General features: G+C 37.2%; 1 protein-coding gene across 2 annotated transcripts; it reads right to left on the bottom strand.

Annotated features, from left to right (window-relative positions):
• Positions 1-3,036: 3,036 nt before the first annotated feature.
• cacng6b (calcium channel, voltage-dependent, gamma subunit 6b) lies at positions 3,037-20,556 on the bottom strand. Of its 2 annotated transcripts, XM_038284423.1 has the most exons (5): positions 20,433-20,556; positions 13,046-13,733; positions 6,729-6,803; positions 3,835-3,972; positions 3,364-3,584 (listed from the first exon to the last, which is right to left on the bottom strand). In XM_038284423.1, exons 2-5 carry the CDS (start codon positions 13,407-13,409, stop codon positions 3,364-3,366), a joined length of 798 nt encoding a protein of 265 aa, XP_038140351.1. In that variant the 5' UTR covers positions 13,410-13,733; positions 20,433-20,556. The 2 variants fall into 2 exon arrangements, with proteins under 2 accessions (XP_038140352.1, XP_038140351.1); XM_038284424.1 differs by lacking the exon at positions 20,433-20,556 and having other exon boundaries at positions 3,037-3,584; positions 13,046-13,409.
• Between the last annotated feature and the right edge of the window lie 2,400 nt (positions 20,557-22,956).

Below are 22,956 nucleotides of genomic sequence, written 5' to 3'. Positions count from 1 at the left end.
ACTTCTTTGACACCTACCATGCCATAGCACTTTTCTCTTTTTTTTTCCGAACAGTCACATACTTTATGTCTACTTTTGTATAAATCATGAGAAACTGCTCTTAAGCTCTGCTCTGGTCACTCCTGCTGGTGTATTTTGACCTCGGTGCAGTAATGACTGGCAAGAGACTGAGAGATGGCTCCTCTTAAATTACTGGATGATAACACATTAAGGGAGAGAAGAAGAGGTGTCACATATTTCACAAGCAGCCTGAAATTCCAAGCAGTTCTCCTGGATTTTGAGGATTAGTTATCCTGAGGGTATGATAATGGCCTGCTATTATCATACCCTCTGCAGTCTGACTGCAAGGGGAAATTTAAGAACTGGGGCTGATATGTTTTAGAAATCTGATACACAGAGTGGCAGAAACACTACTTATCTCTTTTTTTTATTTGGTTTGTTGAAATAAACAACAACAACAACAGTTTCTTGCCTTTTAATTTCCATTTAAATAATTTAATGTGTTTTGAATTCACATGGTTTTTTTTCTATTTGCAAAAAAACGACCAAAGCCATTTTTTTCAACCTGCTTTCAGAATGTCAGTATGGCTCATGATTGACTGTCATGCGTCTCCTCTCTTCTAATGGGGTTGGATGCTGGTGGGCTTATTAGGTGTCTCTAAGATGTTCAGTCAGTTGTTTCTATGCGGGCGTAGAATAATGGCATCTTGGCAGAGCGGTGAGGAGACAAGGTCACCCACTGGCCTCTCCTAGAGACCTCTGGGAACGTGACGCATTGAGGTCTGGGTTGGAGCACCAGCAAGAGGTGTAGGCATGTGGTTCAAATTCAAGGTTTTCCAATCCTCTGCATTGTAATGCATTTTAATGAGCTTCAGCCTAATTAAATAAGTTTTTGTTTTTGTTTCTTTTTTTGACTGTGGAACAGGTTCATTTGGCTAAGAGGTTAGGTGCTGCTGATGATTGTGTTGAAAATGAGTGAAAGTCGGATACTAGAGCAAACAGAATAAAATTCCTGCACAAAATAAAGAGGCCTTTATTTTATGTCAATTTTATTTAATAATGACCAAAACAGATACTTTAAATATGTCAACAGTGAACAGAAATGCTATGCTAGAATAAAAAAAATAACATTAACTGTTTCTCAGAAAAAAATATAGTAAACAATGTTGCAAATAAAGTTGTGCATACTGTATGCTAAAAGTACGTAATGATACACAGTTTAAAATCAAAGGCTAATAACAGGAAACTACTTAATAATTTTTATTATGCAAATTCACTAACAAAGCCAGTCTCCTATATGAAGAACTGATTTTCATGAAAAACAACAGTCCTGAACTGACATGTACTTAAAGGCCACTCAGCATAGAAGAAGACATTATTTGAATCATCAGAAAAAGCTCAATTACACGTTGCACAATCAAACAGGGACAAAGATCACCTTTTCGTGAGACTTGTTCTGCGGTGTGATTAGATTAAATCTGATTAGCTTAGCCACAGTGATGGTCATTACATTTGGGAGAGGGGGGGTAACATCTCAGCTGAAATGGCAGCTGTGTTTTGTTTGCTTTAGATACAACTCATGCACTTAACAAAATAGATGAGATCAGGAGAAAATAAAACTTGGTGTCAATATTTGAGTAAAATCGAAAGAAAGCATACCTCCAAATTAAATACTAATTGGCTTCAACAATTTCTGCACTTTGGAACGACCATTATGATCGAGGAGGAGCTGAAAAGGCGTGAATGAGCAACAGTTGATTGTTTGTTCCTTGTTTTTGTAAACTCCATTAATGATTCAGCTCATATAATGTTTCATTGAGGTTCTCCTGCTTCATAAAGTTTTTTTTCTTTGTTTCTGAGGTTAAAAACCCTCATGATAGTGTTTGAGCTCTGTGCATCTGGCTATAAGGCTATTGGAAAGTCAGGATAGGACCAATTAAATAATATAGAAGTTTAAGATCCGGTGTTGTGTGCCCTGCACAAAATAACCTTAGACTGTCAAAATTTTATGTTGCAAAACATGGCTGCTTCTCTTGCTAGAGTAAGTGCTTTAACACAAATGAACATAAATAAGTGTAGTTATCTTATTAAGATTCACTTCTTGAAGGGATGCCAAGAAGTCCTTATTAAGTAAATGTGAAATTCTGCAAGGAGATGTTTGCTGAAGAAGTTGCAGGTTGCAAGGCCAGAGATGTATAAATACTAATGACTATCAAAAATACATTTTCACCCCCTACAACATCAACAGTGGAGCAGAATACAACTACCGGGCTACCGGAAAACAGAACAAAGATTTTTTTTTAAAGACAGACTTCCCTGCAGCAATATCAAATTAACTGCTGCAGTCCAGTGACAAAAAAGGCATTTTCCTTGACCATCTTTCATTAAAGTTGAATTTAAGCACCTTCTTTCTGGTTGCAGAAGCATGCACTTCCACACCAACAGTAGCAAGAGCCTACCAGAGCTTCCTCTGTGATATTTTAGGGGGTTACCGGTAGACTATTTCTTGGACCTTGTTGTTCACTTTCAGAGTAAACTTGCATGGACACCCAGACCTGGGGATGTTGACAGTTTAGAGATGACCAAACTAGATATCTGAGGTTTGAAAAGGGCAAATATCCTTCAAAAAGTAGAGAGGCAAAGGTTTAACAACTAAAGGATTGGAGGTTCTAGAATAGAACTCAGAATCTAGAGGATCTGAGTTCAAAACCCCACTCACACAGACTGACACTCTGGGTCCCTGAGCAAGACCCTTAACCTCATACTGCTCCCTGGGCGCTGCACAATGGCAGCCCACTGCTCTTTCTGCCAGTTTATGTTGCATTTCAAAATTTTAATAGAACAACCTGTCTAAAAATCACAACTGATTTCAGTATTTTTACACATGTAAGTGTTCGGGTTAAAGTCACCTGGTAAAAGTTTAGTTTTTTCATAATTCCAAAAATGTATCATTTAGATGCAAGCTTGAAATGTTAATTATTCATAACACAAGAGAGAAATATTAACAAACTTTAAAATAAATCAAACAGAAAAGCATATTATTAAAAAATAGAAGATTTATTTGCAGTTTTACAGCTTTTGCATGCAGAGACCTATGGTTTATTTGTGATTTGACTTAAATTCTAAAAGAGTTGTTCCATCTACATCACTAGACATTACTGACATAAAGGTTACCATGAAATCTAACTCTAAAGGCCTTCCTGTGTGTTATGTGTTGCTCCTTCGTCTTCTCATATTCTGTTAAGACCTAGTGTTTCTTTTCTTTAAATTATGTACCAAGCTCAAGCTTAAAGTCACAGCTGTTGGAATTTGGTGTTCTCAAAGATTATTAAAGATACTGTTTGCCTAATTGATATTTTAGGGCTAGGTGGTGCTATCCTTGTGTGGAAAGCATTTTTGCCAAGGACTAAAAGGAAGAGCAAGGATTAAGAAAAGGACACCTCCGAAAATGAGGATGGCTCCAGCTGAGCCGACACACGCAACAGACCAGGACAGCTCATGATGAAGAGGTACGGAGTGGTCGCTGGACAGCAAAGCCAGCACAGACTGATGGAAAACCAACACCGACAGGAGAACCAGAAAACCTGCACAAGATGGAAAGAGCAATGAAACGGGAATAGTTAACGTTTCAGCTTGAAATAAATAAAAATTTTCACCTCCAAAAGTCATTATACCACTTCAACCACCACATTTTGAAAGCTACTATTTTAGCATTTTGTAGAGTTTTTATGTGATTAACACAAATAGGTGAATTGTTAAGATGTTTGTGTTCCCAGTTCCACTTAGGGAACCCTAATTGCAATTTCCAAACGACACAGGGAAGTTGTATTTCACCTGACAGAATGAAGCAGAAGGATGCTGGTTTGAGAAAGAAGGGCACTCCTTTGCTGAGTGACATGGCGATACAGATGGAGCCCATCACCATCATGGTCAGGCTCAAAAGTGCCAAGATAGCTGCTGCCAGATTCAAATCTGTAAAGGACAGTAGAGAGACTATTTAGGATGCCAACTGTGAAACAAGCAGAGAGAAATTACATCAAGTGTGTTTTGTAAAATTGTTTTTAATTTAAAGCCAGTTAAAAGTATGATTCTGCAGAGAACTATATATAAATATTCAGAATCAATTCCAATCATCATATTTGAAAGTTCCTATTTTCTTTCATATGGGCCTGTTACTAAGTAACCTTTAACACATTACACTGAGAACTCATATTTCTGCAATTATTACACCAAGGAGTCCAAAATGATCCATCTACATCTTTACCTCAAAACATAAGCATAGCAGCCATATAACTAAATAGTTTCTCTTTTGTTGCCAACAACAGGTTATTTATTAAAAGCAGCTAAAAAACCAATAAAGGGAGGCAGCTTTTTTTTTAAATCTTTTGCATGGGAATCAGCTGGTAATACTAATGCTTTTAACTGGTAATATGTGGGTCAGTAAAGTGTTTTTTTGCTTTCAGATGGTATGTTTTCTGGAATATTATTAGGATGAGTGCGTAGAACTCACACGGTGGAGCATGAATTATGAATTTTTTTTCATATTTAATCATTTTTCTTTGGTGTTTAGAACCATTAGATGAAGGTGTCTGCATAAAAGATTTCTTTCTTTGAGGGGGGATGTCATGTCATTATTATCAGCCAGTATCTAGAAGGATATATCCTTGTAAGATTGACAGAGAGCATCTCTGAGGGAGTTAAGCTAACAGTACCTTAAGGAAGCACAACATCAGAAGTGAAGATGGTAAATTCAATAACAGAATTTGAACTAAATCAATAGTTTCTCTCTTATGAACACCAAGATCACAAGACCTCCAGTAGAGCATTAACCATGATATTCTTTCAGTTCTTTTCTCCATCTATCCTGAGAAGGCTGTTACAAAGCAATGCAGTGTTGTCCACTGTGAGGGTGTTTAAAAAAAGAACCTCTTAAATAAATGCTAAAGTTCAACTGAGTCAAAAATATATTACTAATTGTGATGTTTTGACCTTTAACCATTCTGTTCTCATATTTTGCACAGACAAAAGCTAATTGTTTTTCTTTTTGTTTAAGTTAAAGCTACTCAGTCATTATATCAAAAACATTTAAAAAAAACACTGTTATTGTTAAATCAAAGCAATAAATGTCAGATGTGTCTTGTTCCTTCTTAGCATCAATTCACAAGAATTGAATTACAACAATTCACCTGGACTTTTGTTATTTCTTTTCACTCCTCCGGTGAAAGTTGCCAGGTTGAATTACTTTTTTACTCATTGTGTGCATGTGCACTATCGTACCTCTGGTCTTGTGCTATACGTAACGTATGTATGCAAAAAAACAAATTTAGCAAAAAAAGAAAAAAAAAGCTAATTATTGAATATTAAAGTCATCAAAGAGCCATCATTTAATTGGAAAGCCTTTGTACGAAACCAGATGAGCGTCTGGTACAGAAATTAAAAAGTCGGTATGTGACTAGAGCTCTTTAAGAATAAGTAACATACTGCATCCTTAATTCTAGCCACCGGCCTTATAAAGCCTTGAGTTTTACAGGTAAATATGTGCATGGGGGAGGGGTTGAAAAAATGTGCAGACTCTTTAATTCTAGTTGTATCAAACAACAGTAGGGCTATATCTCTCTAAAATTAAGGACTTTCTTCATGATTAAATTAAAAGCTGCAGTCTTCCTTTTCTAGTCGGTACTGTTTCACTGTGGAAAATGACTCTTGTTTTCCAGCTTTAGGTAGAGTCTTCATAGGATATTTTGCCTATTCATGGATTCCCAACCAAAAGGCCTTAATCTCTAGGACATAGAGTCTTGCTCCTCCATGAACAGTGAGACAGATGGGCATCCCTATACTGTTTAGACTTGCATATAATAGTTTGAACACAACAAGGCAATCCATTTTCTCCAAGGACGAACCAGACTTATAGAGGTCCACATTTCTCTCCCTCATACATTGGCGGATTTTGATTCTCCCATGGTGTCAGGTGGGTCCTAATCTGATGAAAATGCTGAAAATCAGGATCAGAATGGGGGAGCGGTGTCCTAGTGGGTAGCCCCACTACCACGGACTGCCACTCTGGGTCCCTGGGCAAGACATGTGAATTTCGTTGCTTTGTTCTTATGACAGTGTAATGACAATAAAGATGAACTCTGCTTCATCTTCTAGAATTTACGATAGCTGCGGCATCATTACCTGAGCTTTCCACAAAAAAAAAATTTATGCACAATACCTTTTTATGTATGTAAACCTATTTAAAGAAAATGATTAGGATTATCACAAAATCATCACTTATTATTTATGAACAATTTTAGCAAAATCCAAAAGACTTAAAGCAGGAATTATTTAATATGATTTCATATCATATAAAAAAAAATATTTCATCTTATCCTGTTAATGTTAATATCTAGTTTCAGGAGTAAACAAGGTTTTCCTGCTCCTTTGAAACAAACAATTTAACCATCAATAAAGGTGACCAATGCTCAGTGTGGCACAACAATGAAGTGTCGGCCAACTAATCTGAAAACCTCACTATAATAAGTCCTTCCCTGGGCAGCACAGCAAACACATTAATCAGTCTGATAGTGTGTAGCTTACTTTAGAAAATGGGCGGCTGTGGAAATTAATGGGCTAAGACAAACACAGCGGGTACGGTCCTGTGAGCACCACATCGGGCAACTTTATTGGACGGTAGGTGTAAGTTGTTTGTGTGCAAGAAAAGAAACAGGTAAGACAACACATCTCACTCCTGTTAGTCGTCTTCTTGAATATGACCGCGTTCTCTCCAGAGGTGAAGAACTTGAAGTAGGTGCAGTTGGATTCTGTGGATACAAAGAGAAGATAAGACAAAGACACACACAGAGCTTTGGATGGCTGCTGGTCTCCTCTGATGTGCCTACCATACGCATCCATGCACTCTGTCCTTCCAGGCATCATTGCTATTTATAACCAAGAGTCGAGCTTGAAAACGCAGAGACACACACACACATCCCTATGCAAACGCACGCACATTCATAGCAGTGCACATATGGTGCAGCCAGAGATGGTGAGAGACAGCAAAACACTGCTGTCTCTCACTGAGAATAAATGGGAGAGGGAGGAAGATGGAGAGAATGGTGGAGATTATGATGGGAAGATGTGGCTGCGGAGGGAAGGAAAGAAAAGAAAGAAGAAGGGTTCAAAGGATAGAATGCAAACCAATATGGCGGAGTATGTTTTAAACAGATGGAGGGGTGGTGAGTGAAGGCAAGGAGAGAGGAGAGCCTCAGATGGAGAAGGAGGTGAAGGAAGGAGGAGAAGTCAGGAGGGAGAGGAAACACAGAGGGGTTGCTTAATACTGCATTAGACACACATTCTCCCTCTCTATTTGTCAGTCTCTTCCTGCACCTACCGGCCCCCCCAACACACACACACAACCTATATTTAGACAAAAACTGTGAAGTAGTCACATTCCACTTGGCTTCACAAGCACATAGTGACAATTTCAAAACCACAGAAAAAAAACATATCATGTGGTCAGAGATGACTGTACAAGCAATTCTCCTGCACACAAACACAAATTCAGCTCACGTGCTAGTTCTGAAACTGATCCGGCATTTATCAGGCCACGGATTCTGTAACGCATTACGCTTCACACAGTCAGCTTGTTTTTTTTCTCCTCCTGCAACCCCCTGCTGAGACTGTAATTATTGAGCCGTCACTTTTCTGGTCCAGCGGGCAACAAAGATGGATCGCCGGTCTTAAGATGATAGACGCAACATCAGCAGCAGGCCGGGACGGAAGCCAGAGGCGTGTAAACACTAATACGAGAGGGAAAAGGCAGGGATGGTGAAAACAGTTGTTCTTCTACAAAATGTGATGAGCTCGCAGCCATCTGTGACAGGCGGAATGGGTAAACTGTGGAAGGACGTGAGAATGAGATTTTCAGAAGCATCCTGGCTTCTCATGTCCCCCGACAAACCATCTTGGAGTCAGATCTACTGGCAAGAAACAGCCAGTGATCCATAGCATATTTTTGTTTAAAAGGGCTAGGCAAAACAGTGTTGTCCTATCTCAAAAAGTTATTGCTCTATATTTTTTTAGATAACTTGCAATGAGATTTTTTATAGAACTGTCAAGGAATCTCAAATTGTTGTCGGTCCACACTTTAACTAGGTGACTTTAACAGCTCCTGAGTGATTCAGAGGTGGGCTTGAGCTTTAGGTCATTCATTGACAGTTGGACACTTAGTTTTTTTCTCATTATGTTAAAGCAAACAAAAGTGATTGACTGATATATGATGCATATGTCAGGCAATGTTAGGTTAAAAGCCGGATATCACTGGACACAGACTTTCCAAAAAATTCAACCTTTTGTCTCCACAGTTCACAAAATATTTTCCAAAAAGTCTTGTTTTGGTAAATATAAGCCAAGGCTTTGCTTTTCTTTCTCTGTGGTTCTTTGGACCAAATAATGCCTTTGGTGCCACCCCATTTAATGACCAGAATCACACCACTTATGAAAGATGAACAATGTCCGAGATCCCAAGGAAAACAAACAGATTTTTGCCACTTTGATAGAAAAGAGAAGTTGCTCCCCCGTGCAGATTAGCTGCTAAAAGAGCAACTTTATCTCAGTCATTCGATGCCTCACAACGAATTTACTGTACCGTTTACATTACAGGAACAGGTCAAGGTAGGTGCTTCTCAGAGATGGCAAAAGTACCGGTACTCACTTTTCGTACTTGAGTAAAAGTACAGATACTTGCGTTAAAAAATACTCTGGTAAAAGTGGAAGTACTGATTAAACTTCTTTACTCAAGTAAAAGTAACAAAGTACAGGCTTGTAAATTTACTTAAAGTATAAAAGTAAAAGTAGAACCACTTTTTTCATGCCGTTGCCTACATTTTAAATGGATGAATGAATACCGCCAAATCTGTCGATTCATCTTGTAGTGGTGTGTCCAATGCAACGTAGATTCCCATCGAATTAGATTGAATTTGGTATTGATGACGTGAAAAATAATAACGGTAACTCCATTGAAATGATTCAAAACTAAAGTAATGAGCCAATTTTTTAAAATGTAAGGAGTAGAAAGTACAGATATTTGTGTACAAATGTAAGGAGTAGAAGTAAAAAGTCACCATAAAAATAAGTAGTAAAGTAAAGTAAAAATATCAGAAAAATCTACTTGAGTACAGTAACGAAGTATTTGTACTTCGTTACTTCCCATCTCTGGTGCTTCTTGAAGGGGGATGGTAAACAATTTCCAATGCAGAACTGTGATGGCTCTTCTTATTTATGGGACAGGGAGGGGCTGCACTATTTATGGAATTATATGGAATACCACGTTGTGAATAATTCTATGAAGGAATAGCATAATAAATACTTAAAAGTTTAAAAATTTTGATTTTGCATGATATAGCCCTTTAAACCAACTGAGGTAGATGTGGTCAGCAGTGTTTTAGGGTTTTTTTGTGACCTCTCGAATGAGTTACCAATTTGTTCTTGTAATAATTTTAGTTGTTACAAATAAATATATTTTAGTGCATGAATGAACAATAGCTCTTATTACCGTTTGCTGAAGTCTCAAACCTGATTTTGGCAAGTAAAATCTAACCCCTGATTAGTCAGATTTTCATGACTGAATACTATTTATTATTTGAATTGCTTTATTCTTAATATATGACCTAATCTATACTGAAATACAAATTTTACAATTACTTATGTTGTATTTATTTGATATCAAAAGAAATAAATGACTGATAAATCTGTAAGGGAGAATATATTTTTTCACAGCCCCTTCAACAAGTTCTGATTCTGCTCCTGAGTTTACCATCATATGCATCCTACTTTTTTCTTTGAAATATTACTTACCTTGATCCTTTTTTATTGTTTGTGTTTAGTAAGAGAGGGAATTTTTAAGTGGTTTTGTTTTTCTTTTATGTGATATTCTTCTAGGAGGCTCTGGGGAGGATTGGTAAGAATTTAGGTCAAGTAGGTCTTAGACTATACCGAGCTGCTGCTTTACTGCAGTAGATTCAAAACAGTAGATGTGGACCTACACTTGTTGTAACCATGGAACTTTAGAAGCTTTAACAGGCAGCCAGGATCCGATAAATGAGCTCAGCCACAACATTGACACTTCCAGTTATTCCTACTTAATTTTTATATTAGTGTATGACACTTTATACTACAACGTATGCTGCAACCACAGGGCACTGTAGGACAGTTGGTCTCTATGAAGTAGCTGCATCAGTTCTGTGGTTCTGGCAGCAGATGATGCATGCCTATTTATGTCTAATCATTGCGCTCGGTGCCGGGATTCTATTTAGATTAAAAAATGACTGTAAACACGATCATGATGGCAGCTTGGTATATATTACCTTGTTTTATCATGATCCACTGGTTAGTGGTCTTTTTTATAGTCATATAGTGTAACATGACTATGCCCCTTCCAGAAATGTTAAAAAACTATGACCTGGATGATGGAGAATCTTCACCAGACTATGCCCCTTTAATTTCCTATTCCATCCTATGGTACCATCACTTGTAAACAAGAAATTTAACTAACTGAACTGACTCCCTGACACTATGCAGATCTCTGACACATAAGGCAAAATAGAGACACTATGCTTGGATTAAGAACCACTAGATTAATAGAAGCTGGTACTCATCATTAATGCTTCACACGTGATGGTAAACTACCTCAAGAGCATGCCGAAGATCAATGCTTTTTTCAGCCTTTTAAACATCTACAAAATAGGTGTGGACTGTTTGGGCTAAATCTAAATTGTGGTCGGCATTTGTGCAAGGTAAATATCAAGTCCATTGCTCCATTGCTAAAACAACACTGGTCCTCCTGAATCCTCTGGGGTTAAAGAATCGGTTAAAGTCTCCGTATCATACACTCTAGAGTAAACTTTCCCTGACAGGCTGATAAGTATAAGCCAACTTCATTACTATATTTTGATCTCTGTGAAGAATTTTTTTTTTTTTCATCTGGAGAAATTCCCTTAGAGTGTCATTGAATCCAGGAGGTCTCTCAGTAAATGCCTCTCTCCATCTCTAAACTAACCTATTGGACAGAAATAGGTCACTGTGCAAATAATCTCTGGAGAACTCAGCCACGGTCAAGTTGTATAAAGTACTATTTAAGAGACCCGTCACTACAGTAAACATGGATGTCTGTCAAAACAAGAAACCTGTGGTCTTTATCACCTAGCGTATAATAGGACTTGACAATTCTATACAGTGACTACACACACACATACATGAATATATATATAATTATATATATATACATATAAAGAAAAAGAGAGAGAAAGAGTCACAGACTTGCAGCATACTGGTATATATCTACTTTTGATTGATTGATAGATTTATTGATCTCACAGTGGAGAAATTTTATCATTACATCAGCTCAAATAGTCAAAGGAGAAGAAGAATGTGCCAAAGGAAGAAAAAGATGCATGGGATATATACAGTATATACAATGCATCCACATATGACAGCTTTTCTTCTTTTATAGCACGATTATTATACAGAGCTATTGCACAGGGTTTTTACATGCGTATTTATATAGATGGATATTTATATATATAGTTATTGCACTGGATGTCTTGCATTTTACATAATGGACAAATACAAAGTGGTACAACTCTTATAAATTGGTATCAGGTATGAATCTGAAAAAACTGCTTTACATTCATACCTGAATCTCCATTATTAAATTCTTTCTAGGATTATGTCTCTGTCAGTTTTGGAAACCAACACACTTTTGAATATCTAAGGTCAAAGCTCAAGTTTATTTAAATAGGGTGGTCAGTAGTTTTCAAAACTTAATCAGCCTCGGTTGATTTTAATTTCTCTATGATCTTAACTAGGACTCTTTAGTTTTTCGGTCCAGGGTAGGTTTCCTCCTATAAGGTGAACCACCACTAGTTCTCTATTTTAAATGCCTCTAAAATTTCCTCTTACAGGATTTCCTTGTATTTAGCTCTGTCCACCTTGTCATCAGAACCCCTCTATCACTGCTGATTATGAGAATCCCATAGTATAATTTTGCCACCACCATGTGCCATTGTGGGGGTCCAGGATGAGCCTCATATACATGGATACATATTCTTTTTGTATGGATAACGATGTCAACCTGATCTGTGGATCTTTGCAGCACAACATAGCCCGCTTGGATGCTTTTATCATTGATGGTTTCCAGTCAGTTCAAAGGGATGGTTATATCTAGATATTTTTTGCACTACAAACAATGCCAAATTATTCCTGTTGTTGAGTGATGAATTGAACAGTGTTCAATGAGATCGTCAAAGCTTTAAACATCACTTTAAAACCAAACCTTATTTAATTTCTTAATAGCTCAATAGCAATAAACCTTGGGGGCTTTAATCTGAGATTATACTTTGATAGTGAGATTACGTTTCATAAAGACACATTAAGAGACCTCCTATATTGCTTATGTGTATCAGTGCCACTGAAGATAAGAAAAGAAAAAGCCCCAAATTTTAATAATTACAGCCCAAAATCTGTTAGTGTTACCAACAGATCCAAAAATAAATGTTGTATACCGTAACTGTTGTTATATTTTACTGTTTTGAGTTTTTATGTCATTAATGATTCCAGTTGTGTATATTTTGCATATGATGACCTAGATTCATCTTGTTCGCTGTTTTACATACATGCCTTTGTATAATGGAGGGAGGCAGAACAATGATCTACAGAAAAAAGAGTAAAATGTAACAAAATATATCGGTTAATCATTTTCTGGATTCTATTTTATTTTAAGAAAATTTTGTTAAGATAAAATTGTCTTACATTGCTTAAGATATTATCTATTTATAAAGACTTTTATTAGAAAATTAAAATATACCTATACTCTAATGGTATATGTATGGTTAAAAGTGTCTGTAACTTACCATTTCCTTGATAAATCATCTTTTAATTCCCGTTTTCAGACTCGGATACATCTAATTTCTGCATCCTTAAAGCATGCATGACACCAAAAAAATCCACTCTGTGTTAGACCCTGCTTCATCACAATGAAGACAGAAGTACACAAAATAGATCTCACCTCCAGGTAGTTCTGCAGGACCGCAGCTCGTCCTCTCAGGATCTATGTCGGACACCCACAGGGTGCGGATGCAGCCTTTCCAGAGGCCGTAGTGGGCCATCTGGCAGGTCTGGTTGCCGCTATAATTTTTCGGCTGGGCCAGCTCCACCCAGAACTCTGTGCCCATGCCCAACACCGTCAGGGTCACCCCGATGATCGCCACGAAGAACACCAGCTTGATCTTACCCTCTTGGCTGTCACTCATCTTGTTTATCCTCCTTTGTCCTCTATGAACCTTCATTCCAGCCATACCCCCGCCCTGAGTGCCCCCTGCCACCCCCATACGACCCTCTTCTTCTTGCTGTACAAAGAAGTTGGACCACATATTGGCAAAGGCGAGGAGCAGCAAAGATCAGAGAGGAAGAGGAGAAGAACAAATAAGGGATTCGCTATCAAGTTGGTTCGATACTGATGGTTGTGACACTGTGAGACACAGCTGGGCTCTTCTGGATGAGTGAATTGAGCAAAAACTGTGAGAAATTTAGTTAGAAAAAAAAGAAAAAGTGGGCTGGATGCTGAAATTAGACACAAAGAGCTATGAATAGATCTTGAGTGATGTTGGGGGCGGATGCAGTAAGGTAACAATATGATGGGATGAGACGTAGGAGAGGACCAGGAGAGCCAGTCTGGGATTTTTTTATCCAATCCTCTGAAACACAGAGATAAAACAGAGTTGAAAGTTCAGCCAGCATATGCTTCATCAAAGCTAAATCCTTTTATCACCAACATATTATTTGATTTCCACCAGCTTTATCAGCCGCTACAATACTCCCTCCCTAAAAGCCATGATATCCTCTTAGCTACCACACAGATAAACCACATGGCATTCATCTCAGAGCCAGATTCAGCTTTAGGTGAAGAAACAATTGATGTGGCTGAGTTAGCAAGGTTGGTTTGGGTTATGTCAAGGTGAGAGAGATCTTTTATTTCCTTTGCAAAGTTTCTCCCCAAGCACTATCAGCAGTTTAGACATAGATTTACTCTGATCTGAGGGGAAAAAGGGGGTTGCTACAAATACCCCACAGTCTCCATTGTTTTTTCTGGCAAATACTCAACATTTCTCTGCAGGTAACATCCAGAGCTCATTTACAGTTCCTTGACATCATATTAAAAGAGTTCTGTCTCATTTTATCACTGGATTTTAATAGGTTCATGTAATTTCACTAAATAGAAAACAGCTATAAAGAGGAAGGAAAATAATTTGTGGTTTTTCATAATAAAAAATCTGAATACTGTTGTATGCATTTATATTTATTTAGAGATTTAGTTTCTGTGAAACACTTCTGAGAGAATTCCTGCTCCTTTCTTGGAGTATTTCTGCACCTGCAACATGCTTTAAAAAGTAAATTAAGCTTAGTTAAATATTATGTGTGAAAATCAACTTTTATGTTTCATCCATATACAGGTCTCTTGCAGATTCTCTGTTTTTTTTGTTTTTTTTCTCCAGTTAGCCCATATCCCTCTCCACTTTAACTTTGACCAACTTTAGTGTTTCTCCTAAAGATAAGCCTTTCTACTGCGTAATGTTGTTAGCGCCACTGGATGGTGCATTAAGGATAAAGAGAAGGGTTAGTTTTCCCGTACACACTTCTTTTATTAAACCTCTAAAGCCTTCACAGAACAAACAGATTTAAACTGAGATTAAAATAACCACAGGTGAAGACTAAATTTAGTAATAAGGGGACTTCTCAAAGCAACATGGATTTAGGAGTATTAGATTAAAGGGGATTAACTGTATATTAATTATATATAATTGTGGGGGCTGAATAACAGTGCATGTCACACTATTTAGATTTAGAAGCATGTTTCATTTTCCTAACATTTGAAAAGTTCAGGATTATGAATATTCTTTCATTTTACAATATTAAGCTGTTCTTTAGTATGAGTGAACAGGGTTAGCAATTCAAACAACAGGGCAGCAAGGTGTCCCTGCCATGCACCAGGGTGCATTAGAGGTGATAATTTAAGCCTGAGCCCTCTGACAGAAAGGGGGCTGCAGTAATTAACAACACTGCCTCGTCCAACAGGTCTCAGAGTTGAGGCAGGGGGCCAGCACCATCAGGCCTCTTTCGCAGTTGTTGGATCACTTAATTCGGAGCACTGCCATGACACCATCAGCGGTTTTAAATAGTCAACACAACATGTGAACCGTCTCACTGAAAGTCCTCCATGTACAGTATTTAGGGGTATCATACCAGTATGGTCTGTCGCATGCAAAATGTATATGCTGAGGGTCAACATTCAGCCTTTTCACATGCTGGTTCCCATTTGCTTCTTTTTTACTACTAAATATTCAAACTGATGTGATGATACAAAACAGTGAGTTAAAAGAATAATCAGTTGATGAAGATCTAAAGTAGTGTTGCAGCGACGACATTTTTTAGCCCCGATAACGATACCCGATACCTGGCTGTGCAGTATTGGCCGACACCAATACCATATCAATACCATCTGTTTGAAATTGATGTGTGTCTGTATATATGAAGAACTGCATACTACTTGCATGTAGAATAATTGCCACCATGGCTTTGTCAAGCTGCTGCCCACCTTTGTGAAGCAGGAAAAAGACTAATACAAAGTGAATCCAGTAGAACTTTTTATTGCCTACCTGGAATGGGTGACAATAGTTGAATAAACCTTTGGCTCTCAAAATGGTATTGGTGCCCTATTTGTCATTACTAGCCATTCCAATACAATCCTTTTTGTGCAGTATCGGGTCCCCGCCCGATACTGGTATCGGTATTGGTGCAAAACTAATCTAATGCAATAAAAGATTTTTGTAATTTTAAGTTTATTTTGTGTCATATATGAGTGGTTCACTCCTGGTACTCTGGACTCCTGGGGCCTGTTTCAATAAGGAAGTTCAACCAACTCTGAGTTAAAACTTGAACTGAGTCAACTTGAGTTGACTTATCCTGAGATTGGAAACTCTGAGTTTTGGGTTTCAGAACAGCTGAAATGAGTTAGTTCAATCAACTCTAAATTGACTGACTCTGAGTAAAGCGCGTGCACCACAACTATAAAAAGCCATTATCAATGGAGCACAGATATTACGAGTCACCATGGCAACAGCGTCAGACAAAAAAAGGTGTGCATATTTCTCACCAGCAGAACTGGATGTGCTTATGCAAGCATATGCAGAATTTGAACATGTATTTAAAAAAAAAAGCAACACGGCTGCAGCGGCAAAGGAGAGAGAGTTAGCTTGGGTGAAAATAGCTGCTAGAGTCAATGCGTAAGTTTACATTTTAATTACTTTTATACAGTGTTGGGTGTAATGAATTAAGTTACATAAGTCATATAAATACTGTAATTAAATTAAAGACTATAAAACAATAGTGGATTTAATATCAAATTTTAAAAGGTATATTTTGATTTGAACTTTCTCCCTCTAGTTACACACTTTGGTCAATTTAAGATTAATTCATGCAATTGAATATTGTTTATTTGAAAGCATTAGAAGTGCAGTTTCTTGTCTCTCCTTGTATTGTTCAAGTGGTTGAGGTTGATTTGGGATTTAGAAAGTAATTAATAAGTAAGTAAAACAAATTAGTAAGTAGACCAATACTTTCTAGAGACAGTAATTATTACATTAATCTAATTAGACTTGTTGAAGATAAAATTTGTAGTTAGTAATTAAGAACTATTTTAGAGTAACTTACCCAACTGTTATAATATCAGAGGTGAAACTGGAAGAACAGTATTTTATTAAACCTAATTTAGTTTTCATGGATAGGTGCAATCCTGCAGGCATCAAAAGAACATGGCAGCAGCTGAAAATGAAATATAAAAACATACTTCAAGCAGGTAAGCCTTGAGCACATCATGGGAGTAGAGTAGCTACCTGGCTTTACAAACAGGATCATCCATAAAAGGACATGCCATTTCATTCCCTTTGATGCGCTCTACGTGACTGAAATGTGTGCAATGAATACTGTATGTCCCAAAGAATCAATGAGGTGTTTAAACACCACTTCCTCTTTAAAACAGGGGAGGAGACCAAAATAAACTCTGGATTTTCTGAAGAAAACCTGCTCCCGACCAGGTTAGGTTCACAGAGTAAATTCCCATGGTAACTGACTCTGAGTATAAGTTACCTCTCTTTCAGAAACGGGCTTGACTTACTCTACTTTCTCAGGTTTAACTTACCTCCCTTTCTGAAACAGAAAACCCAGAGTTTCCCTCATTTCAGGGTTAACAAACTCAGAGTTTTCACTTAACCTCCTTTCTGAAACAGGCCCCTGGAGTCCAAAAACAAAACTGGGCCGTGGGAGGCGTTCTGCAGTTGGTGTCTCTTAATTAGCCTTAGATAAGAGTCTGTGTGCATGATTGTTTGTTGCACATTTCTATGTGATGACCTGAGGTAAACAGGCAACCTGTTTAAGGCTTATTTCACCTCAGAGATTACCGGGGATTGGTTCAAACCCCCTTGCCCCTGAAAAAAGAAGCAGGTAGAGACGATAGTCACATGGATCAACGGATGGATGGTGAGTTTCTTGGCTTTCATCCTTCTGTTTGTTCATTATTCAAAATGAGCAAATAAACAAACATCTGAGGCCTTTATAGAAAGGCCTTAAACTGTTGGAAGGGATTTAACTCATGGGTGTCATAGTTAAATGGTTTATATACAAACTATTGTCACAGTTTTTTTCTGAGAGAAAAAAATAATCACGCATTGTTTTCTTTCTGCTACACAATTATGTGCTACTTAACTTTAACATAAATCAAAGCAAAATGCAAACAATGATTTTACAAAGCACTGTACAGTGCTGATCTCACTTACTGGCAATCTCAATGTGTTTTTTTTTTTTTTAATCTAAATTCATTTATCAAAAAAAAAATATTTCATTGCCACCAACTTCTAAAAGCAGGACTAGTGGTCATAACATCAGCTTACACAACATTAAGAGATTATATAACAACAAAATGATTTTCTAAATGGCATAAACGTTGAGATCAATATGTTGCCAATGCCAGGCACTAACCAGCATATGTTTCAGGTCAATATATTTAGCAAATAGAAAACAAAAACAAAGCATTTTAAATAAAGGGATTCATGTTTGCAAGGAAAGAATAGCCCAGGGAAGAAGATTTAAAGAAAAAATGTGTTTAAAAAAAGTCGTACTTTCTAACAGTTGAAGTTAGGAATATGGTCAAAAATTATAACACTAGAATAATACATTTATTTTGAGGTTGGCTGTCCTCTTTTTCCTTTTTCTTTCTTGTTGGGTATAAAAAAAAGGGGGCTGAAACTGTTTGACTGTAATTTTTTATTGTTATTTCCTCTTTTGGCTCCGATAAAAATAATTATATATATATATATATAAAAAAGACTACAATAATACAATAAGAATATCAAGACAAATGGATCTTAATGGAACTATTACCTAAATAAACTGAAAAATTACAAGTCGTATACAGCTTTAAAAAAAAAGGCTCAGGTTAGAGTCACAGGTTAGAAAAGGACTACTAGAGGTAAACACCAGCCCCTACAACCCTGATGGATGGATGGATGGATGGATGGATGGATGGATGGATGGATGGATGGATGGATGGATGGATGGATGGATGGATGGATGGATGGATGGATGGATGGATGGATGGATGGATGGATGGATGGATGGATGGATGGATGGATGGATGGATGGATGGATTTGTTGTTGTTTTTTTCAACTTTGAATGATTGCAGTTTTAATTTCCTCCAATTGGTCTAGTAAAAGAATTAACTCTGTCATCTAGTTTTAAAAAATGAACCAAATATATATATTTTTTCCCATAAATAAGAGAAAATGTACATTTGAACTTTTATACTTTTCTGTTTCGTCTGAATGAAACAAGAAAATCATTAAAATTAATTAAATTTGACAAAACAGAATTAGCTGTATTCGTACACTGGCATCAAACTGTTCCATACAGATTTTTTTCTGTTTTTATTTTATTTTTTCTGTTTATCAGTATATATTAATATAATACTTCAATGTCTTTCCATATCTCATATAAGATGGACACATGGCAAAGAGGAAAAATCCAAGGTCAATTATAAATTCAAAGTCTTTATCTTGATTTAAGGAGTCAGTTTCAAAAAACTTTATATACAAAAAAAAAGAAATAGTGTGTTTTTTTCTTCCTCACAAACATATCCTGTTTTAAGATGGGTAGGATTACATAAATAAACTATGTTTGCTAATTAACACTACGTTCTTTCTCTGTTTGGCTACTCTGGACAAAAACTTTATCGGGTTTATAAGGTGCCTCGAAGCACACCCCTTTCCAGCCCCTCCCAACAATACTTTTGTCTTTTATTTTTCTTTGTTCTTGTCTTCTTTGTGAACACTCAGAAAGTTGATCATTCCCATAGTATTTAAACCTGCATGTAATTGTGTGAACAGATTAATGTCTTTTCTCCAGGCATATGGAAACTGTAGTTAAGGAGGAACCAGACTTTTAGAGGTCCAATTTTTCTCACTCTGATACCTTAACTGATTTTGTTCAACATTTCCATGATGGCAGATGAGGAAGCAGCATGTCAGATGTGTTACAATGAAATTCTTCAAGGTGAACCTCTTTTAACTCAAACCCAGATAAAGCAGAGTATACAGCCTTTACGTCACAGCAGGGCTTTCCCAAAATGTGCAAAAGGCATGGTAATCTGAGTTTATATAAACATCTTAAAATAAGTAAGGGTACCCAAAACAGAAAGAGTTTGGACGGATTTAAAGTTCATCAGTCTGTATAAATTGATCAGACACATGCAAACATCTGCTTTCTGGGTTCATGCAGAAGTATTATTTGAACTAATTTTTCAGTTTATAAAATATTATTTCATTCATTCAGGACATTTTTTTTCTTACATCTGATATTTTTTCTGCGCAGTTTTTACTGAGGTTTGAGTTCTGATTTTATTTACATTTAAAATAGTTTTGCACACAGAAACACATTTTTAACTACACATGTGGAGTAGGAGCCAAGATAAGTAGCAACAAACATCTGAAGCAATTAGGACACATTTCAACACTGACAGTAAAAGAGAATATATAAAGCTAATGATAGCTGAGTTAGTGCTGCTGGATTACAAATTTTGATCATATTACAATCTTATTAACCACCGATATTCAGATGCCATCTTCTCTAATGCAAAGAAATAATGGCTTTATAACAGTCAATTCTCCCAAGCAATGCTTAAACTTGTTCTGGTACATTTACTTCTATAGAAATTGTGCAGAGAAATAGCTTGTGCAAACAAGGGTTGAAAATCAGGAATCCTCTCTCCACCGATTTGTGTGATGCGTGGGCACCACAGAGTGACACCGGACTTAAGCATGTGAATGAAAAGAAGAATAAATCTGACCTGTTTGGTGCGTGTTTGTTGTTCAGTTCAGGAAGAAGGGACGCCTGAAACCTAATAGAAGGGCTGAGTGGTGATGCGAGAGGTAGTGAAAGAGGGGAAGGGGGTGGAAGGGAAGGGAAGGGAGGGAGGGAGGTACAGAGGAGGTATGGAAAGTGGGTGTACGCTGGATTTGGAGCTGCAGCCTGGTTGGTTAGCAGTATTGATGTGTTGCTGCTGTTTTGGCCTACCGACTCTGCTTGCAGCTCATGTTCAGTCTGAAAGGCACCCTGTTCATACTCCATACATGTTTGAAATTTCAAATCTGTTAGGAGAGGTGCTGCAGGGTGGTCTGCTGTCATGTTGAAGGTCCTGCAAGCGTGTCTGCAACCGCCCTGCTGTCTGTGTGTGTCTGTGTGTATGTGTCTATTTTTGACAGCCACCTGTTAATGACATTAAGTCAGAGGATGGGAGGAGCCTCTTTTTATGTGAGACGGGCAGCTACACAGCACACTGACGTGGAGACAAGGCAAGGATTATGGGAAAAAGCAATTGGAAGAAGAAAAGGAAAGGGGGGGGAGATTTGAAGAAAAAATTCAAGCTGATGTAACAATGGCTAAACTAAATAGTGACCAAATCCTGTGAGTTTAAAAGCCTACTGGAGTGGTTTTCGCAGGGCCCAGTCCTGCCTGGCAGTTCCACAGTTTAGGTTACATACGTGGCACACATAGAGAGAGAGGAAGGCCAACCCCTGCAGCCAGCGAGCTCTGAGGGATGGGGGTTGGGACTGAGAAAGGATGCAAACTGAAAGTGAGTCGGGGAGAGGAACAGAACAGGACACAATCCGAGGAAAAGGACAAACCCAGCTGTAGGCTGTGACAGCGAAAAAAAACCACCTGTCTCATCCTAAACTATCAAACTCTAAGTAGTGACACACACCTCCACAATTTGACCTTTCATCTCCAGGAACTTGTTGTTCTGCTACTCACCTCAGCTGGCTCACTGGATTTTTAAGGTCCGAAGAACTGACCCTTGAGTTTGTCTGATTATCCTCAAATAAAAAGTGTACCTCTGATAATGCGGACTGTCATCATCCTGCTTGGATTATATCCCTTGACAAATTTTCTATGACAAAAACATAAGTTGTTTTGAGACAGGACTCTTAATTTACACAGGTTCTGTCTCTCAGACACCATCACACATTTGGGTATCCACAGATAGGCCACATATGTTTGACAATTTTCCCTAAATATAAAATAGAAAATATATATTTTTTTACTCCTCAACGCCTGAATTTGCATTCATGTATATAGATATAAATAACTAATAACTTATATATATATATATATATATTATATATATATATATATTATATATATAATATAATATATATATAAGTTATTTGCCTTCAAGTAGTTGCCAAATTAAATCTTTTTAAAACTTTCTATTTGTTAAAAAAATATCTAAATGTAGGTATATTACAAATTTGTGATGATGACATGATAACATAGACCTTAAAAGCATAGTATGTTGCCCCCAGTGCCAGAGGTTACACATTCGGTGAGGACCTAGGAACCTTTGGCAAGCTCTTGTTTCTGCTACAACTTCCTGTTTTGATAGAGATTTTGTCCTTCTGATGCTATTAGCTTTTAGATTATCCAGCAGTTTCCAAAACCCCCCTTTCTTTTTCCCTGAAATACAATAAAGAAAAGTCAGATTAAAGGTATAATGGAGGATCTTTGCAAATTTTTGAAAAGACCCGCCCTCTCCACCTTAAAAAAAAATTGCACATGTGCAACTCTGTGCCCACTCCAGAGAGGTAACACCTATTAAACGCATGCGAGAGCCTGCACAAACCCATTTCTCCTCGTGCATGCTCTGTTTAAAGGTTGCTTTTTGCATCACTCATACAAGCTTACTTTCTAAAAGAAGATTTGCCATTTTTCCACTATGTCAGACTCACCACAGGTAAGTGAAAACCATAAACATATCACGAGAATGATTGACAATTTGGAGTAACACTTATTTTGATGATCCACCCGGAAAAAGAACATCCTCCACTATACCTTTATACCTTTATACTTTGTAACATCTGAGAGGCAAACAGAGCTAATAAAATTAATATTTTATCCAAATGTAAGCAGGGACAGAATTGTCATAGAAACCTATAAATTCTCAATTAATCCTTGTGCTAAGAAGAATTATGTGTATTTTGTAGACCTGGTTTATATACGTACACACTTTTTTGTTAAATATAGATCCTAATTTGGTAGTAGAAATTAATTGAATTTGATAGATGATGTCACAGATGTGATTTTTCAATCCAAAGTCTTAGACAAGCCCTTCTAATACAGACTGATTTTCTATTTTATAAATCTTCCTGGAGGAGCACAACAATTCATGGTTTAAATGATTAAATTTCATAGAAAACTTTGAAAGCTGAAGGTTTTTTTTTTTATCACCAATGGCACCTGGTTGAGTTACAAACATTAAAGTATTTTAAATCAGACTATATTTACTACACTTTACATTGCACAGAGCCCCAGTG

The sequence above is a fragment of the Cyprinodon tularosa genome, unplaced genomic scaffold, assembly GCF_016077235.1.
Source record: "Cyprinodon tularosa strain WSP-4 unplaced genomic scaffold, ASM1607723v1 ctg2, whole genome shotgun sequence".
Taxonomy (NCBI): domain Eukaryota; kingdom Metazoa; phylum Chordata; class Actinopteri; order Cyprinodontiformes; family Cyprinodontidae; genus Cyprinodon; species Cyprinodon tularosa.
Note: the sequence above shows the minus strand (reverse complement) of the source record. Positions and strands in the feature narration are given on the sequence as shown.

Bases quoted from the DNA above. Each gene is read 5' to 3' on its own strand.
- cacng6b (XM_038284423.1), bottom strand. From the start codon at position 13,409: ATGTGGTCCAACTTCTTTGTACAGCAAGAAGAAGAGGGTCGTATGGGG. The intron at 6,804-13,045 runs GTGAGATCTATT...TTGTATCCACAG, and splicing joins TCCTGCAGAACTACCTGGAG to AATCCAACTGCACCTACTTC. The intron at 3,973-6,728 runs GTGAGATGTGTT...TGTCCTTTACAG, and splicing joins CAAGAAGACGACTAACAGGA to ATTTGAATCTGGCAGCAGCT.